Source organism: Candoia aspera, chromosome 3 (genome assembly GCF_035149785.1).
Source record: "Candoia aspera isolate rCanAsp1 chromosome 3, rCanAsp1.hap2, whole genome shotgun sequence".
Classification (NCBI taxonomy): domain Eukaryota; kingdom Metazoa; phylum Chordata; class Lepidosauria; order Squamata; family Boidae; genus Candoia; species Candoia aspera.
The window spans coordinates 100,875,486-100,896,259 of NC_086155.1; the positions used below are offsets into that span (position 1 = coordinate 100,875,486).

At 40.1% G+C, this 20,774-nt stretch overlaps 1 protein-coding gene across 1 annotated transcript in view; it reads right to left on the reverse strand.

Moving 5' to 3' along the window:
* The window catches only part of HMCN1 (hemicentin 1), a 269,695-nt gene that overhangs the window by 136,201 nt on the left and 112,720 nt on the right, over positions 1-20,774 (reverse strand). The window contains exons 21-28 of the mRNA XM_063298423.1: positions 20,359-20,518; positions 12,920-13,094; positions 7,197-7,324; positions 4,492-4,764; positions 2,884-2,979; positions 1,675-1,869; positions 1,309-1,439; positions 386-533 (exon numbers count right to left, since the gene is read on the reverse strand). Coding sequence (XP_063154493.1) covers positions 386-533; positions 1,309-1,439; positions 1,675-1,869; positions 2,884-2,979; positions 4,492-4,764; positions 7,197-7,324; positions 12,920-13,094; positions 20,359-20,518 — 1,306 coding nt within the window. The remainder of the gene's footprint in view (positions 1-385; positions 534-1,308; positions 1,440-1,674; positions 1,870-2,883; positions 2,980-4,491; positions 4,765-7,196; positions 7,325-12,919; positions 13,095-20,358; positions 20,519-20,774) is intronic.

Below are 20,774 nucleotides of genomic sequence, written 5' to 3' on the forward strand. Positions count from 1 at the left end.
AGGAAGCACTATTAAAATGCTGTAAAGTGCCTTTATTTTAGGAAAATGAAAAGTGGAAGCTAATCCTGGAAATAAGTTCATCTCTTTTGCTTTCTTTTCACATCTGAAATGCATATTAAATAGTAGCATGTAATATCCATACCAGCACTTCATGTTGGGAACCTGTGTAATATATGTATACTTTCACAATAGGATTCACATTTGAATAATGGTAGTTTTGGGATTAATTGCAGTGAGGGGTTTCTGTATTGGTTGTTTAAAATTGAGTCAGTCAGACATTTATAATTGGCTGCTCAGTACTTCATGCTTGTATTACATATCTAAACAGGTATTTCTGAAATACCAAAGACAACTTCTACATAGAATCATATTTAAGAGTACCAACCCTGCACATCTATAGTGAAAAATTTCTCTGAACTCCCAGCTATATTGGTGGCTTTACATGAATACTGGCCAGCATCATCAGTTGCAACTTTAAGAAGTTTCAACAACTTTCCATTGTTCAAAATCTGCAAAGTACTGCTCTCCAGAACCTGAAAAGATTCAAGAATAATTAAGGTTATATCAGCTAAATATACCATTTAATTTTCTGTGCTTAATTAGACAAGTTACACAACATGCCTTGCAACCAGGAGTAATAACAGAGGCTAAATAACTTAATTCCTATTTATGAAATTATCATAAACTTCTGGGATTTGATGGGATAGATTCTTCTGGGAAAGCAACAGTGAATGAAGAAGAGAAATGTCTAATTCAGTGCCTCTTGTATAAAGGCAACAGTATTGAAGAAACTGTCACTGTTTGAAGTTACAGCAACCCCTCTAATTCCTTCAACCTATTCTCAGGATTTCAACATGAGATTAGGAGACTGTCCATTTATGCAGAGAACCTCATGGTTAGATGAAGCTGGAATCAAGATCCACTCTTCATAAACTTGAATCTTATTTTGCCCTCAGTTATTTTAAAAAAAATCTATCCTTTTTGGCTGCAAAGCCTACAGCCCTGAAGGAATGTATTTTTATTTACATTTACACACTTACATTTACATGCTGCTTCATTCAGATAGGGTTATAGGAAGAACAGAGGTTGAACATTATTTTCAGTATAATTCCTATATAAGATTGTATTAAAATAATAACCTTTCACTCATATGGAACTGAATCTGGTTTTGCTCAGACCTGTTTGAAATGCTGCCAGCATCATAACGTAACAAAGACCAGCTAACCAAAATATTATAATTCTTATCTCAAGCTTTCAGCTTGATTTCATTTTGAAGCTAACAAAAGTATGGATAACATATTAATGTACCTGCACATCATCTTTATACCAAGTGATGACTGGAAAAGGATCACCGGATACCTCACATAACAGATCTATAAGCTTATTAATGGCCACAGATGCATTGGTCACTGTGTCCTGATCTTTGATTTCAGGTGGAACTGCAATCAAATGAGTAAATATTTACAGAGAGTCACTTATTTGTATGATTGGTTTTTTTTTTATTTTAATATCCTCAGTCCTCTTGGCTATTTGGCTTTCACACATGCAATACAAGGTTATTTCTAATTTTTAATGTTAACACAGCTAATGTCTATACTTTAGTTATGCATCAATTACCTGTGCCCTAAACTTAGAATGAAGTAACATTGAATCATAGCAAAGGGGTTAGTTTACCATAAACTTTCAGACTATAAGTTATTTCTGTGTTTCCAGCTTCATTGATTGCAGTGCAGATATATTCTCCACTGTTGTATGGTGTGGCGGAAGCAATGACCAGCAACGTCCCATCTTCCAAAATTGAAAGCCCAGGTTCGTTGCCCGTAAGTTCCCTGTTCTTATGGAGCCACTTTATCACAGGCTTTGGGGTACCTATATAGTAAAATGAAGGGTTCTAAATATGCTGTTGAAATTTGAAGTTCAAAAGAAGAGAGAGCATTTCAGAATAAAGTATTTGGAAGTCTTTAACAAAATATACACCAGGTTCAAGAGCACCTGAACTGACACAGACCCTGCTCCCAGAAAAAAACCCTGAAAAACCTATACCTTGCCATAGTTTCCAGGGACTGAAGTAGCAGGTAGAACTCTCTGCAAATTATCTCTCCAAATTCTCCATTATATTTGTTATTTAAACAGGTGGCACTCATTATAAGCAGAGGCAGCAATACAGCTTCTTCTTGTTGTTGTTTCCCCCAAGGTCCTTTCTTTATCCTCCCACCACCACAAAGGGGCCATAGTATCCTGGTCAACATTTGAATACTCTACAATAGGGGCAGCTGCATCAGGACCGGACAGACCTTCATGGGCACACTTAGCACTTATGGATGCCTAAACATGAGCATGCACTTAAACAAATTTTCTCCTCCACATATAACCTTTCCACACTCATATCTACTCATATACACAGATACAATCTTCCCCTTATTCACACAGGCAGCTCCACGTAGCTGTAACCTTACATACCAACACACACATGCAGACACATAGACAAGAGGCTCCAGGGAACTGGCTTTTGACTTTATTGGTCCTTATTTGATTTAGACCTGCCTTTCTGCTCAGTCGCATTCTTTCCTGGGGCTCCAGAAAGCTTTGAAAACCTGGCTTTGGTCCTAGGCCTGGTGTTGTTGTTTCTTACTTGTCTTAGGCCCATTTTGTTTGTTGGTTTTGCTGTCCATTAGATTATTTAGTCTGGGTTGTCTGTGTGATTCGATGTTTTTAGCTGTTTTTATTTTTCCCTAATTTTGTACGTTGCCCAGGGTCCACTAGAGTTGGGCAGCCAATAAATTTAAATAAATAAATAAATGATGCAAATCAACCTGTTACAAAAGACAGTATGGATTTCCCAAAAACTGAAAATCTCCACTCAGCAACATGTACATTCTATACCTTTGACTGGACATGGGAATGCAACTTGCTCTTTTGCTATTCTTTCTTGAAATGGAGTGTTGTATGGTGGATCAAGTGGTCCTACAATTGGTGGTTCTAATACAAAATAAACAGAATATAAACTTTACTTGCATTTATTAGGTAGGTTTCCCAAATTCCAGTTTGTAAACCTTTAAAATTCTCAAAACTGCATAGCTTTTTAAAAATATATATAAGCTTTAAACATTAAAATTTGATTATATATTATGCATTATATTTTTGCTTACTTGGTTCAGAAGCTTCATGGTGTGCTAGAATTTGCTAAGGAAACTCTGAGAAAAAACTCTTTTCTAAGCACAGATCTCAAGAAGAGACAGAAGCTACATCAGGTAAGTCATAATTCACTGCCATATTCCTCATGGCATTTGGAGATATATGCCTCCATTACATTTGATCACCTTTAGCATTGAAACACCAAAATTCAAGAGTTAACTATGCTTGATGCATAAATTAAGAATTTCCCCACACACTGGATTTGTCCCTTTCTGTTACAATGTACTCATTAGCTCAACAGAGAAGCAATGGTACCCTCTTGTTCCTATAACCCAGCCAGACTTACAGTAGATACCTGAACTTTTTAACTCCTTCCTATCCTGCTAAAGTGAAATGTCACACATTTTTTTTATACCTGCCATGCTTTTATCCTTACTGACATCAAAAATAAAGTCTCTTTTTTCAGTAAAAGATACCTAGGTTTATATCTGATGATGGCCATCCTTCTCCTCCCCCCCACCCACCCACCCACCCACCCACACAATCTGCTTCAGTGTATTATAGAAACCTCCACTGAATCATGGGAGTTTGGAAGAAGCAACTGAGGGGAGATAGCTTTAGGTAAAGCAGCAGTCTGCCTATGTGACATCAAATATAATTCCTAATATCAACAGTTAATGTTCCACAAAAGGTACCTCTTCTTTACTAGTTCAGTTCAGCTGCTTTACCACATATTCTCTTATATTCTACAAAGGATTGTGTTGGGTTCTAGCTACAATTAACTCCTGTTACTTTTAGCCTTATATTGTCAATTTCCTTTTACTTTAGGTATGTTTCATGAATATTTTTTTAAAACACAGAATGGAGGAGAAATTAATGTTTAAAAATTAAATAAAGTGATTTCTGGGAGTGGTTAGTATTTTTGTAAACTAGAATGAAATTGCCATAGCTAAAAAATTCCAGGACAGAGTTAACCTATCTAATTTTGCATTTTTGAACCAGTGGAAAAGGTGAATTTAGTGTCATTTAAAGTTTGCAGTTCTCTGAATTTCTCATGAAGTTCACCAATAATACACAACATACTGCACAGTAGGGGAAAGCATTTTCAGAAATATATACACCCTATATAGACATGTGTCTGGGTTGCAAATGATTCTCTGCTTTATGTGACTGTGTATACATGTGCAGTAGCATTTTCTCCCTTACGGTTATATGTGTATGTTTTAAATTTTTTAAATTAAAAAACCCCACAATTCAATTAGTTGCTGCAAGTGTAAACAATAACCTCTTTTTTTAAAAAAAAGTAAATGATAATCAATTCTTCTTCTGCACTTCTCATTATAATGTTAACATTACCTTGAACCTGGATCATTATCTCAGTTTCGTCATGGCCAGCAATGTTACTTGCCACACATTTATAGATTCCAGAATCTGAAAGCAGAACTTTGATGATACTCAGTGTTCCATCTGGAGAAGTAGCATACTGTCTGTTGTCTATCAAAATGGGTTTTTGATCTTTAAGCCAAGTAATTATTGGAGGTGGGATTCCTTGAGCACTGCAAGGTATATCAATTCTGGAACCAACCTTTGTTTTAATCGCTCGAGGCCCATGTTGTATCTTTGGAGGAACTAGGTTTAAAAAAATAATTAAATAAAGCTAATACAGGAAGATTTTAGATCATTCAGTAAAATATGAAGAATATAACATAGCATTTGGCCCCTATATATTTTAAAGATATTTACATACCCAATGCAATCTTTCAGAATAACCTAGAGAACTCGTTTAACAATACCCTTTGTAAACATTTCCAGCAATACCAACAGGACATGAGCACACAGGATTTGAGGAATGGTTAAAAATCATTAAAGAAATTACCTATGCATTTGTGTTAAATCAGTGAAAAAGTTACCTTCTGATGAGTTAAATTATAGTAACTAAATGTTAAATAACCAGTTTCAAATGGTTATCTTTTGACAAACATATACTATTATAAAGAGAAGTCACCATCATTTCTTCAGCCCATATAAAATTATTTCTTGGAATCATCTACAGTATATTTGTAACAAAAACAATGCTTCCAATGAATGGCAATTCTTATAAGTAATTGGTTGGGTTTAAATGTAATATACTTAATACTTTGACATTTATTTATTTATTTTTCGATTTTGATGCCACCAAACCCCAAATGATTCTTTGTCTTATACTATGTCTAGCTATTTGCCCATTTAATCTGGTATCAGTTTTGGCAATGGTTCTTCAAAATCTTGGAGATCTTTTGCATCACCTCTCTCTAGGTGGGCATAATTATGTTTCTGTATCAAAATACAGGGAAAAAACCTACACTCAAGAAAAAATGTGTATCATGGGAGTATGTATAAATATATTTGTGATCTTCAGAAGATGTAAATGTTTTTCGAACATGATCAGATATGATGATGTGTCATTTATCTTCAAATATACTCAAGAGTTGGCCTTTAGCCCTTGACTGATCTTCCTCTTTTCTACAGAAATTTCATAGCTTCTGCAACTGAGTCCAAATTGATCAACTTTAAAATGTTGTTCACCCTAAACTACTCGGATAGGTGAGCTTATATTTATTCTCTCTATAGGTGCAATATGAAGCACAGGGGAACTTACTTGAAAGTGAACGTACATGAAATACACTGCAAGTAACTTTTAAAAAGCTCCTAGAAGTTTCTAGATATGAAGATTTTCAAAATGTCTTTGCTGATTAAATACTACAAGTCTAGACTGGAAATCTTTATGTTTTATTTTCTCTAAAGGCAATCTGAGTTTTTTGTTATCTACAGGATACAGAAATCTGAATATTTTGGAATTAAGCATCCTTTTATTCATTCTAATTTCCTTTTTTAAAATCCACAGCTACCTATACTTCAGCCAGAAAAATAACACAAGAAGAAACAAATACTACTACTTCCAAAGAGAAAAACAATAGATAGCTACCTTTATAGTGCCTTCTTCAAGAAAACTAGACAATTAAACATTACTTGATCAGCATTGCCAATTTCCCTTTGCCAGGTATGGGATGGCTTGATGCGTGCTAAGTAATTCATTCATCCATTATAATGATCATTTGTAAGTCTGGTCATGCTCCGCCTGACATGGTTGTGCAGCTTAGGAACACGTCTCAAAAATTCAAAAGACTTAGTTGTTATTGTTCAACGTAAACACTCAATGGCAGAGATATTTGCCATTTTGTCAAAATGATGAAATGTATGTTTTAGCTCCACCCTTTACGTACTTGCATCAGGCACAGGAGGAGAATTTGTGTCATAACATCATTTCATCTTTTTCCCCCCGCCCCCCAAATAACCATGTTCACAACCAGATTTGGGGGGGGGGGGGCTAAGAAGAAATGTAATCACTGATATAGCATGCCTTATTAATCCACATGTTATCTTTATGGTGTTTGTGTTATCTTTGGTGCTAACTAATTTTATGAATTTGTGGGTTTTGCTGAGTAAAAAGATATTAAGAATACATGATCTGATACAGATCCTTTTCATTCAATGAGCAGATACCATTCCAATAAATTGTGGCCAAGCAGCAGGTCTTATCTAGCCTGTTAAGATCTAGGAGAAGCCATTATCGTACACAAGAAGATTCAGGATGTCAACAAATAGGAATAACAGGAAGACTCTGAAACCCTGCAGAAGGGGCAAAAGGTGCCAGTGAATGGATTTGGGATGGTAACAGTGCAGGCTGTAGGAGGGTGGCATACCGCAAGGAGAAATGTTTAAAAAATTAACTCTCCACTGCATAATTGTGTATCATTTATTGCAAACAGGCTCAAGAGAGCTTTTCAGGGCCAAAAAGAAAGATTGAAAAATATTGAAAAATATTTCTGATACTATTGCTAATCCTTTCCACTAAGCACCTACATGTTAAATAAAGGTACAGCCTCTGGATTCCACACCCCTCAGTCCAATCTGAATTTGATACCAGTGACCTTAGTCATAATTAATTAATTAATATTAATAATTAATTGTGTGTTATTAATTTAATTTAATATTTCTTATTTAATGCGGAGGATTCTTACCATGTACATGTAGTTTTACATGTTGGGTTGCATTTCCAGCAATATTTGTGGCTACACAGACATACAAGCCATTGTCTGATTCCCAAGTCTCAGTGATCTTCATTGAGCCTGAAGAGAGTAAGCTATGTCTGGGGAAAAAGCAGGAAATAGAGATGACTACATAAATATTTATCAGAACATGAAAGGCTCTTACAGAAGCATTCATAAGAAACGTTGCACATCAAAGAGCATCTGTTCAGTATTACTTTTGTACAGATGGATTTTCCATTTTTCCCTTAATTGTGCTTGCCCTCTGACTCCTTCGTTCTGCATAGCTGAGGAATGAAGTAAGAGTCATAAGTCCACAGAATTCCATTTAATGTGCCATACTACAAACCCAGTCCACAACCAAGCTGGAGGTATTTTCCATCCCCTTTTACATTAAAAAAAAAATCCCCCAAAGTTACCAAAGCAGTATATGCATTGAGGATACAAACTGAAAAGTTTCTCTGACAGTCCCTGTCAAAAGCCAAACTGATCTGGTTTAGAAATGGTGCCTTTGGGATGATAATCTCTGATCTGCAGGATTCATACCAGAATATTATCAGATTCACATTTTATTCTTAACGTGGTTTTGAATTTGATTTCTGACAGTTTTAACTTTTTAAAACTGTCAAAAATAACTGCTTACTTTTTAGTCATTGAATACTGTGGCCATACTCAAAGTGCCCACTCTATTTTGTGTATAATTTTGTTGTTAACCAATAATGGCAACCAACAAATCTAACAACAAATGAATCGTTTTAATGGGATGCTCTTGTACTCTCAAATTAATGTATATTTTGCTAAATCTAACAGAATAAAGGGAAGAGCTATGGCAACAGCCCCTGTGAGGACTCCTTAAAATAAATGAAGTCTCCCCACATGTACTCTTCATATTCCATTCATGGGATGCCATAAGCATACCCCAAGTCCTTCAGCCAGATGACAAAGTTACAGGAATTATCAAAAGTAATTCAAGTAATCCAGAAGATAGATCCTTCAATGGATAAATAATAAAAATAAAAGAAACTAAGTACTGTATAATTATTCACAGAAAATCTTCCACAGTATTTATAATAACAGATATTTAATGGTTTGCTTTGTACAATTACTCTGGTGATCAAGTCTGAGGCCTCCTAAGAATCTCCAAAGATCATGTTGTCAGAAGGCAAGGCCAAACAGAAAAAAAGGCTATGTTGTCCTTTTCAGAGAGGGAGTAGCTTCCAGTTAGAAGATTTTCTAACACATCTCCTATAAAAGACAGACACCAGACACTCACACAAAAGGGGAAGAGATTATTTTGCTCTTCTCCAGAAGGCAGTGGCAAAAGACTGGAAGGCATTTTCTCCTTGGGAAGGATTTACATTCTTCCCCTGCTTCTTATTGCCTTCTACCATTGTAGTCAGCTCTCTCTTGTCTGCTCTTTCCCTCACAGATCAACAGCAGGGCATTTTGTCACGGCTTCATCAATGTGGAGAAGCAGGGGAAGAGTAAAAAGACATGAAATGAAAAGAGCTAAGAAATATATGGAGTGTAAGCAGGCATTCTCTGCAGCAGTGTTCTTCATGTAGAATAAGCTCCCTACAAAGATTGGATGGCCATCATTATGGAGTATTTTCCCTTCAATTGAGGTCTTTCTCTTTGTTTGCCCTAGGCCTTGCTTTTCACTACCTGCTCTAACAACCATTTATTTATTGCCATTTTATTGTTTTACTATCTTCATACATCTGAATTTGACCACACTTAAATTTGTATAATGTTACCACTTCACTGTCTGCTGCAATGCTATTTTTATAATGAAAAGCTGCATATAAATTCTTTAAGTCAATAAATAAATATTACATTTGTCTCTGTGGAGAATTTGAGCTGATGAAGAAAACCCCAGCAAGCTTTCTGGTTGACAGTTAATGCCTGGTCAAGATGAAAAAGTGCTGAGACAATTGCCAACAATCCATTCCTCAAAAGTTACACAAAAGGGCAAAACAACACTCCAATAACAATCACAGCTAGCCTTTTGTAGCAAAAGTGACAATAATTTATACAAATCTAATGAACTTCCTTTGGAATGTGTACCACCTACTAACAGTATCAGATTTCAGTTGGGTCTTCCTCCACCTATACTCTAGCCATCTACCAAGTCACTTCAGCTCCCACAGTTCATCTGAGTCCACAAGGCCACCAGCACAGAGCAATTATATTGTCTGTCCCAGCAAGCTCCCTATTCCAGGTACCAACCAGGGCACTGTCTGAATCACAGATGGAACTGTCCTAACAGCCAGGAAGCACGCTGAGACAAGGAAATGGTCTCTAATGTTTTATTGCTTGTACATAACAGGAATCCTAACAAACTGAAGAAGCGTGGGAAAAACCCAGACATATAAACCCCAAAGGTTAAGGCGGTCCCGATCTGTGTCTCTCTGAATGGCTGCCCAATTCCTCAGTGCTACGCATGCGCTTAACAGTCTGGATGGGAGCCCCCTGCTCGCCCTCCTTACTCATGACAGGAACTGACCACAAACCTTTCCAAGCCCTCTTGGAATCTAACTGGATCCAATAACTTTTTCAGGCAGATCATCCTAATAAGTGCAATATCCCTACTGATGTGAGGTATAGCCACTAATCCAAACTTAATCAGTGAAAATAATATTTCTTGGTGATTTGCCCAGTGAGGAAACACGAGCTGCGCCCACTCTCATGACACCTCTCTGATCAGAACAAAATACCAAAGTGTATGATCTGCATCATGTGCCCCGTTGGGATAGATCGATGCTGATCATGGTTGCTGTGAAGTTGCTCTTGGCAAATCTGTTGCAAAGAGGATATAATAATTCTCAGCACCATGAGCGTGCCATCACCACAGTCAGGACCAGCTGACTAAAAACACATTTGTGATGCACAGAAATAATTGTATGAACCAGTAACCACAGAGGTTCAAGATTCATGCCAAAAATGATAGAAAATATAGTACTAATGAACTTGGTTTACTCGAGATATATTTGATTCTCCATGACAGAATGAGTTTCCTTACTGTAACCATGCCAAAACAAAAACAGGCAACTTGGCTGTTGTCCTAAAACAATGGGGATAAAAAGTATGGCTAAAACATGGTTAGATGTACCTGTACAAAAGTCTTAGTTCCCTACTGCATATTCTGATAGCATTTCTGAGCCCTAGTAATCTGAGTCAGGGGAGGAAGAAGACAATCAAGGCAAAGAAAGGGCAATAGGAGGAAGTATACAGCATACAGACAGTAAATTAGAACAGCATATAGACAAAGACAAGACAGGAATGTGAGCTGGAAATGGAGAGAGAAGGGGAGACAGGAATGGGATGTAAAACAAGAGCCAAGCTACATAACCAAACAGTCTCACTGCTGTAACTGCTGCTGGTTCAAGCCACTTTGGCTAAATTTAGAAATGCTGCCCCATCTTTAAAGCTTCCCATTTCTATCTTCTCTCCACTTGCCCCAGTCTAGTGTCTTTCAGGCAAGCTACAAAGTCCATAATTTCCCATTATCATGGACTGCATTGCTGGCTGGGAATTATAGGAGTTGTGAACAATACCTCCATAGAAATGGTTCAAAGTATATTCTGTGCCATGTGACTGCTCTGACCACGCGATTTGTCTATGAGTTTCAAACTGTGTTGCTTATAAGGGGGAAATTTCAGTGTTACAAATTAAATTACCAGTCAATGTGTAATTGAAGGAAATTTTGTATATGCAAAGAATCGCCCCAATCCAATGCACAGAGTTGGATAAAACCCATCAGAAAAGATCTGGCAGTTAGGCCTATACGCTATGGTGAAACCTGGAAAGTAAGTCCATATTCTGCTATAGCCACAATATCTGGTCAGATATAACAGAATGAGAATGTGAGGCTCAGCACAGTTTCTCAAATATAATTTCCATAGTTCTGCTTATGGAAATAAATTTATGACATTTGAAATTTTACTTCAAGATGATGACAAATAATTTGAAAGTTTTTGGTTGATATCCTTACATTAGATATGTTCTATAAACAGTATTTTGCAGTGCAATATAATATCATACTCAATATTTTAAAACTACAAAAATGGTGTGGAATTTGGCAAAAGCTGTTAATTCCACTGTGAACTCTCCAGCAGAAACTGATTTCAAGACTAGAGCAACTGAAATCAGATTTCTGCACCAAAGCAAACTGGGCTGAGATACTGGTGAATTTAACAAAAGGACAAAGACCAGACCAAAATAATTTCTCCTGAGCTCAGGAAAATCTATTAAAAAGCCAACCCAGGAAGACTTTTTATGTACTTTTATATACTGAAAAAAAACAGATGGGCAAATATGCGATTGATCAAAACTAAAGTTACAATACTGAGTCTCAGAAAGAATATCTTTTCTCTATAATTTACATTGATCTGATAAAAGATAATGGTTATGCTTCTCAAAGAATCCTGAGATGTATAATTTATTGAGATTCTTAAAAATTCTAGAACCTATAGTTCCCATGATTCCCTATGGAAAGGAAGGTACCAATAAACCATGACGGAATATGCACCAAGAATTTCCAAGGATCCCTATCTGCTCATATAAGCATATATAAGCACCCTTCTCAAGGTTTCCCTTGAGAATAAATAAGATTTCTAAATCAATTTAAATGCATGAGGCAGGTATACTCAAAATGAGAAAAGAGAGGTAAAAGTAAAAAGCGTAAAGAAGAAATGGAAAAAGCAGGCTTTCCAAAGACCTTGTTGGCTAGGAAATCTGCCAGATATAATCCAACAATCTAGTATATCCAACATACTAGATTGATGAAAACAGAGCAAAGGCAACAAAGGAAGAATGTGAGTAGATGTAGCCATGTGTATTTATAGTTTGCTGCTGATTGTGGATGAGAACAATGCATTAAGTCACAAGCTTGTAAGGAAACAGTATGTGACAAAAACTCCCATCCATCCTGTGAGATAGAACAGATTGTGATCCAATTCCTTAATCAATTTATCAGTGACTACCATCATTCATGCTGCCAAAGTCAGTCCTCTCTCATTTCCAAACTGAACTCTTTCTTAATGGATTCAAGAAAGGGGGAAAAGTAAGAAATATCAACAGCAAAGGTAACTTCTAATTACCCTTTCAGTGACCCAGTTCTTAAAATGGATGTGTGTGTTTAGATACCCAACAACATGGCAAGCCACCCAGGAAGGCCCATGGCTTTGTTACAGAGTTCTGAGGTAAGCCAAAGCTCCAGGCATTTTGATGCTTCCTCACAGAGATATTCTTTGCCAGGTAAAACTTAAATATTTTGGAAGAGCAGTTTATAAGGAAGTCACAGAGAGGAGACAGATTTGAAAATAGCATATGCACAGCATTTTGATAAATGTTTCTATTATCATTTATTTAGTATTAATCTAATAATCTGTTGGACTATAGATCTTATCTCCAGAGCCCAAGGATGATGGACATTACAATCTTAGAGAAAATCACTTTATGAAAGGCTACCATATAACTGCATAAGACACAGACAATATACTGCACATATTAAATTTCCATTACCCATTAAATAGGTAGGGACTGAAACAAAATGTAAGATTAAACATTCAACTCTTGGTGTATATTAATAATCCGCATAAGGCCAGAGTTATCTAGTAGCCTCTAGTCATATCAGTTAGAGAACTTCTACAGAAAATTGAACAAAGTAAACAAACAAATGATTTAACACTTACCTTGGAGAAAATGGAGAGATAAGCTGCATTTCTTTAGCCCAGGTGATTATAGGGGGTGGCAAACTTTTCACTTCACAGGGAAGTGTCACTTCTTCTCCAGCTGTTACCGATATCTCAATTGGGTTATCTGATGAACTTCCTTTCTGATTTCCAGGTCTGGAAACTCTTGGTTTTACTAAAACAGGACATGCACTGTTATTATCCAGCTGTTGCTAGAATATCTCATTTCAGGTTAATGGGTAGACTCCAATTGTTCTGTAAGCAAAACAGCTCATGCTTTCCATCCTTCTGTCTACATTTCTACTTTCACAAGATATACTTTCTGAAGAGTCAAGGCTCCTCTTAACAGAGGGGGATATATTTTATACAGTTCCAGTACAAGAGGAGAGGGGATATTTGCCTGAAATCACAGTTCCTGTGCCAAAAGAACATTCCTGACAAATATGGACACTATTATAAAAAACAGTTGTGGTCAGATGCTGCAAATGGGAGGATAAGATGGAATACTATTATTATTCCAAGGTCACCTCAATAAATCTAAACCCAAACCTAGAGTTCAGTCCCAACTTCTCATTGGTATGGACTCTCTCTCTCAGTGTAGACTAGATAAGAAATTCAGAGGTCAGTTTTGGAAAGAAGGCAGGCAGGCAGGCAGGCTAAACCACAGAGTTATCTTACAGAATGGTCTTCTGAAAGGGATCCTATTTATGCAAGAATAACCTGTAAAGGTTCTTACACATAATAAAAACTGTAGGGAGAGCTATAATGTTCACTGAAATGCATAACAGAAGTGTAGGGAGAGAGGCCCCATACCCACTGCAGCTAGATCATATCAACCAGTTGAATGAACAGGAGGCAGAGATATCATAAAAAGAGCAGCACTTTCTTTAAATCTCCAGAACAGTGAGAACTTTCACCATGAAATACTTCTTGTGATACATTTTAGCTCCAAATTATCACTGTGTCATGTTCACTGTTTCAATGTACAGTATACATCGTAACGTTTCACATGCCATGGTGCTGACGCGTGTTTCTGTTTGGGAGGGAGCTGCTGTGAAACCTTGTGCCAAGCTCTGTATCTGTGTTCATTACAATGGAATGTGTTTGGGTTATGTTCTCTGTTCAAGGACTTTTCCCGTGGACCATCAGAAGCCATTAGGAGCACCTGGGATTGTGAGCTTGGGAAGATTCTACGGGGGGAGGAATCTCATTTGCACTGAGGGTTTTTAGTTTGCATTTGGCGCGCTTTCATCATTCTCACCTTTCTCTGTGATCCTGCATACTATTCTTTAATAAATCAGATACCTTTGAATTCCTGCTCATGAGTCTGATGGTGTTTTAGAATAGGCAACCATTACATAAAGCTGAGAATCACCAAAATTGTACCATTAGCTCCTACCAAGATTAGTTTCTTGTGAGGGAAAATAGTTAACAATGGCCGAGTCCAAGTTTACAACCGGGGGACTTGAGGAGATGGCTAGCTTGATGCCCGAGTCGACGGTCAAGAGCGGAGAACTGAGCCTCACCCCAGAACCTTCAGATTTCCGGGCGGAATTGAGTTCCAGTCCTGAGGTGGAGGAATCTGACGATGGGGGAGAACCAGAGCAACTGGCACCCAGTGAATCGCCCGCAGAGTTGATCACCTAGGATGAAGTGGGAGAACCCCAGCCAGGGTCGTCCCAGGCGTCCTGGAAGTATCGGTTCCTGCTGACCCCAGACGTAGAATCTACCATGGTATCAACAGAGAGACAGCCTAACACGCGAGGGAGGGAGGAATCTCAAACCCCTGAAAGGCTAAGAGTGATGGAGGCCAAAATAGAATCGATGGAGTACATGCTAAGAAACCTGTCTCTGTCATTGGGGGGGGGGGCAGGGGAGGCATGATGGAGGTCCCAGTTTCACGCAACCATCCCCCATCCTCCCATCCGGACTGCTGGTGGAGCGGGGCCGGAGACGGCTCCGGGATGAATCTCCACCCCACAGGGCTCGATCACCAGTGTCCCCCCACCCCTGAAGAGGGAAAGCTACTGTAACCTGGGGCCCAACCACTCAAGCAGCTGCCGATTCCACTCCAACCGAGTGGGGGTGAGAGACTTTTCTGTCAAGTTTGATGGGGACCCAACCAAGTTATCTTTCTTTCTAACTAATGCTAAAAGTTACATGAGGCAGTTTGGAGCATACTTCCCTTCCAAAGAGGCTAAGATAACTGCCATTGCCACCAAGTTGAAGGGTCGAGCGGCTGACTGGTATGTTCAATTAAGTGAGGTTGACTCCCCTGCACCTGATTATTTCGAGGAATTCATGTGGGCGTTAAAGCTGCATTTTTAGGATCCTCTGGCCAAGGCAAGAGCTAAGAAGGCACTGAAGGATCTTACCCAGGGCCAAATGTCTGTAGCTGATTATGCCCTAGAGTTTAAGGCTCTAGCTGGGAAAATCCCCGACTGGTCTCAGTCAACCTTAATAGAGCGGTTTAAAGAGGGACTCAACCAGGACGTCCTACAGTGGGCGTTGTGTAGAGATGACCCAGAGTCATTGTACGAATGGATCTGTCTGGCAGGCAAGGCCGAGCATGCTCAGCATACCTTCATGAAAGCTAGAAGATCTGAAAGACCACCCGCCACCATGAGGGCACCCCAAAGTGCTGCGACTGCTCCCCAGCCAAGCTATAGAGCCTGGGATGAGGAGAGAGATCGGTGCAACATGAGGGGTCAGTGTCTCCGATGCGGAAAGAAAGGGCACCGAGCAGCTGATTGCCCAAAAGCTAAGGCTGGAGATCGAGCGGGCAAGCTGCTGGCCAAATCCCACCCCCCCTCGCAGTGGATGACAGCAGCCAGGGGCTCAGCCGACGCTGAGGAAGTATTCTACTCCTCGGGAGAGGCTGAAGGCGACTCTAAGGAGCCGGCGGGAAATGCCAGCCACCTGCCATGAAGAGCGCTTTCAGGCAGGTGGAGGAGGATGGGTGCAGGGATGCTATGGTGAGTGCTGACTGTCCCACTTTAGCAGTAAAAGTGAAATTGGGCTCCTGCACAAAAACTACAGAGGTTTGGGCTTTGGTTGACTCTGGGTGTTCCAGGTGTTTAACTCACCCTGATCTGGTTGCTGCTTTGGACCTGCCTAGCTTCCCCCTCCAGCAGCCTTTGATCTTCACACAGTTGGATGGTTCAATGGCGGGGGGGGGGGGGCAGCAACCCATTTCACTGGAACTGTTGTAATGCAAATGGGCAGCCACCGTGAGACTTTGAAATTCGTTGTAGCACCTGTTGGCAATCCCTTGGTAATTCTGGGGATCCCCTGGTTGACCTATTGAAGCCCACATATAAACTGGGAACACAGAACTGTGACTTTTAAAGATGGGTTTTACCAAGCTCCTACAGCGGAGAGAGCTGCACGTGCAGGGGTTGGAAGGGCTGTGATTGCCATGCCACGCCCTAGCTTGGCACATTTAGAAGGCTTGCCTGATCAATACCAAGACTTTGCAGACGTATTTAGGGAAATGGAAGCAGATCAGCTACCCCCCCCCACCGGAAAACTGACTGTGCAATAGAGTTGGTTCCCAATGCTCAATTGCTCGAGCCAAAAATTTATCCAATGACTCAGAAGGAGCTTGAGGCATTATGAGACTTTATTGACAAAAATCTGTCAAGGGGGTTTATTGAACCTGCAAATTCCCCAGTTGGGGCCCCTGTGCTATTCCGGGAAAAGAAAGATGGCACGCTTCAACTCTGTACAGACTATCAAGGGTTAAATTCCATCTCAATTCTCAACAAGTACCCTCTTCCACTCATGAAGGACATGTTAGCTCATTTGTCTAAGGGCAAGATTTTCTCCAAGCTTGATCTTCGCAAAGCCTATTTCCGCATCCGCATATGAGCTGGGGATGAGTGGAATACTGCTTTTAATTGCCCACTGGGTTCATTTCAGTACAAAGTCCTCCCTTTTGGGTTAGCAGGGGTGCCCGGAGTCTTCATGCAATTGATTAATCAAGTATTACATGATCATTTGTTTAAAGGGGTCCTGGTTTTTTAGATGATGTCCTCATTTACACTGAAACCGAGAAGGAACATGAATGCCTCCTCAAACAGGTGTTACGCAAGCTTAGAAATGCCAAACTGTATGCCAAACTTTCCAAATGTGAATTCCACAAGACCCAACTTGACTATCTGGGCTATCGGGTGTCTGACAAGGGCATTGAAATGGACCCTGCAAAAATTCAGGCGATTTTAAGCTGGGAACATCCCCGCACCTGGAGGCAATTGCAAAGTTTCCTCGGATTCAGTAATTACTATCGCCAATTTATCCAGGGGTTCGCTGAGATTGCCTTGCCCCTCACTGATTTACTCTGTACCAAGGGCTTGGGGGAGACACGCAAGGTAAAACATCCTGGAGCAGTGCTGAATTGGATGCCTGAATGCCAGGTAGCATTCAAAAAACTGAAATTCCTTTTCACTGCTGAGCCTATTCTACAGCACCCCAATCCTGAACGCCCCTTTGTAGTCCAAGTTGATGCTTCTGACTCCTCAGTTGGGGCTATTTTGTTACAGAGAGATTCTAAAAATCACTTAAAACCCTGCACTTGTCTGTCCAGGAATTTTCTGAAACCGGACGCCAGTGGCATGTTTGGGAAAAGGAGGCGTTTGCTGTAAAAGCCACTTTGGAAGCCTGGCATCACCTCCTTGAAGGCGCTAAATGCCCTTTCAAGGTTTGGACCAATCACAGGAATTTGGAAGCCCTCCACACCCCCTGGCGTCTCAGTCCTAAACAAATTTGCTGGGCTCAGTTTTTCAGTCATTTCAACTTCCAGTTAAAATTTATCCCAGGAAAGAAAAACTTTCTGGCTGATGCTCTGTTGCATTTACCTCAGGATTTTGACCAGGGGGCAGATGTGGTTGGGACTGTTCTCACTGAACCACAACTGGGTTTAGTTGCTGTCACTCGGAGCCAGACCCGAGCGCGGGGAACCCCAACCCCAACCCCAGTCTGGGAAGTGGAAAGTGCAAGTTCCTTGTCAGTTACAGAAGGACTTTCTCCAGGCGCTGAAATCTGACACTTGGTTGCTAGCTAATAAAGACACTGTTTCTTTTGAAAACGGTCTGGCATGGGTGGAACACCGCCTTTATGTGCCCGAAACTTTAAGAGCTGAGATTTTACAGCATTCCCATGATGATAAACTTGCTGGACACTTTGGTTTTGTCAAAACATTGCATTTGGTTTGTCGTCAATTCTGGTGGCCTACCTTGAGACATGATGTAAAAGACTATGTTGCTTCCTGTCCTGTTTGTGCCATGTCAAAACGTAAGGGGGGGAAGCCACAGGGGCTTCTACAGCCAGTGGCCAGCCCGTCCCATCCCTGGGACGAGATTTCTGTGGATTTTATTGTGGATCTTCCTCCCAGTCAGAAGAAAACTGTCATTTGGGTTGTAAAAGATTTTTTTTCCAAACAAGCACATTTCATTCCATGTGCATCCATCCTGTCAGCCCCGCAATTGGCACGCCTATTTCTCATCCACATCTACCGCCTCCATGGTAGCCTCTCCCATTTGGCCAGTGACCGCGGGACTCAGTTTACTTCCCAGTTTTGGAAATCATTTTTAAAATTGATTGGCACCAAACAAGCACTGTCCATGTCTTCCCATCCTGAGACTGGCGGTTCTACTGAGATTTTAAACTCCACTCTTGAACAGTTCCTTAGAGCATACATTAACTACCATCAGGACGATTGGGTGGAGTTACCACCTTTTGCTGAAGTGGCTTACAACAATGCTGTCCATCAAAGTACCGGGCAAACCCCTTTTCGTGTGGTTTCTGGTCACGACTTTGTTCCCATCCCTGAACTGCCACAACCCCCTTCCCAAACATGTTCTGCATCGGGCTGGGCTGTTAAGCTGTCTGATTCCTGGCCGGTGATTCAACAAGCTTTGGCTGATGCCCAGGCTGCTTACAAGTTTCAAGCTGATAAGCATCGTTCCTTGCAACACGACTTCAAGATTGGGGATCAGGTGTATCTATCTACCAAATTTATCAAGTCACCACAACCCTCTAAAAAACTTGCTCCCAAGTTCATTGGTCCTTTCCCTATTGTTGGTCTTATCAATCCAGTTACTGTTAAATTGGACCTGCCTCACAATTTGAAACGCTTGCACCCTGTTTTCCATTGCAGCTTGCTCAAGCCTGTCCACCACTCCTCCCGCTGGCATCCTCAACCTCCTCCTCCTGCTCCAATCATGATTGACGGCCAACAGCACTTTGAGGTCAAGGAGGTTGTTGATTCTCGCAAGCTTCGAGGCACCCTCCAATATCTGGTCTGATGGAAACACTTTCCTCATCCTGAATGGGTGTCTGCCCGCCATGTTAATGCTCCTGATTTAGTTTGCCGTTTCCACCTTGCTTACCCTTTGAAGCCTGCTGCTTAGTCTTTCCTTTCTTTTGGGGGCCAGTATGTCATGTTCACTGTTTCAATGTGCACTGTACATCGTAACATTTCACATGCCATGGCGCTGATGCACATTTCTGTTTGGGAGGGAGCTGCTGTGAAACCTTGTACCAAGCTCTGTATCTGTGTTCATTACAATGGAATGTGTTTGGGTTATGTGCTCTGTTCAAGGCCTTTTCCCGCAGACCATCAGAAACCGTTAGGAGCACCTGGGATTGTGAACTTGGGTAGATTCTATGGGGAGGAGGGATTTCCTTTGCACTGAGGGTTTTTAGTTTGCATTTGGCGCGCTTTTATCATTCTCAGCTTTCTCTGTGATCCTGCATACTATTCTTTAATAAATCAGATATCTTTGAATTCCTGCTCATGAGTCTGATAGTGTTTTAGAATAGGCAACCATTACACACTGATCTTGGCAGTTCTCTATAGAACAGGGATGCCTGACCCTTTTAAGCTGAGAGATGCACTTAGCCTTTGACTGGCATATTAGAAGTGACATTACAAACGTAGGCAGGGCCAGGACAAAAAATTGGTGGGCTAGGGCAACAATTAGAAGGGTTTTTTTTTTTCTTTTAATCCATTCAATCGTGTCTGATTCTTGGAGACTGTCTGGACAACTCCCTGCAGTTTTCTTGGCAAGGTTTTTCAGAACTGGTTTGCCATTGCCTGCTTCCTAGGGCTGAGAGAGAATAACTGGCCCAAGGTCACCCGGCTGGCTTTGTGCCCAAGGTGGGACTAGAACTCATGGTCTCCCAGTTTCTAGCCTGATGCCTTAAGCACTACACCAAACTGGCTCTCCAGAAGGGGTTTAACTTACATTTAAATTTAACATTATAATTTAATTACAAACTATAATAAATTCTCCTGTGACTCATATTAATTGCAGTTTATTGACAACTTCTGGATGGAACCACTCTCCTAGCCTCAAAAGCTACTTGTAAACTTGGAGTTTCAGAATGAACCCCACTATTACCCTCTTAGAAAGATTCACACTTTCACTTTTATTTACCATAGACTGTCAGCTGTACTTTCCGTGTAGCATAACCTGCTGCGTTGGTTGCAGTGCAGATGTATTCCCCAGACTCCTCACCTCCCGGAGAAACTACATAAAGACTTCCATCAGACCCTGCAGAAAACTTTAAACTGCTGGGAGCAATCATTTCCCCTTTCTGTAAAAAGACAGGAAAATGTTAAGGAGATGAAATTCTGTGTGTAGAACATCAAGTAAAAACTGCCAAAATATATCTTAATAATGGTCTGTGTAACTCAGCATCTTATCTTCGAAGTCATTGTGTCATAAATTCTTTTAAATTTCACAGAGTTTGCTGTTATTATTGGCTCAATCCACACTAAGGGTTAGTGTCAAGTGTTCCTTTGAGAATTGTGCTTCCCTCCTTCATTTTTTTAAATTTATAGTTCTAAAAA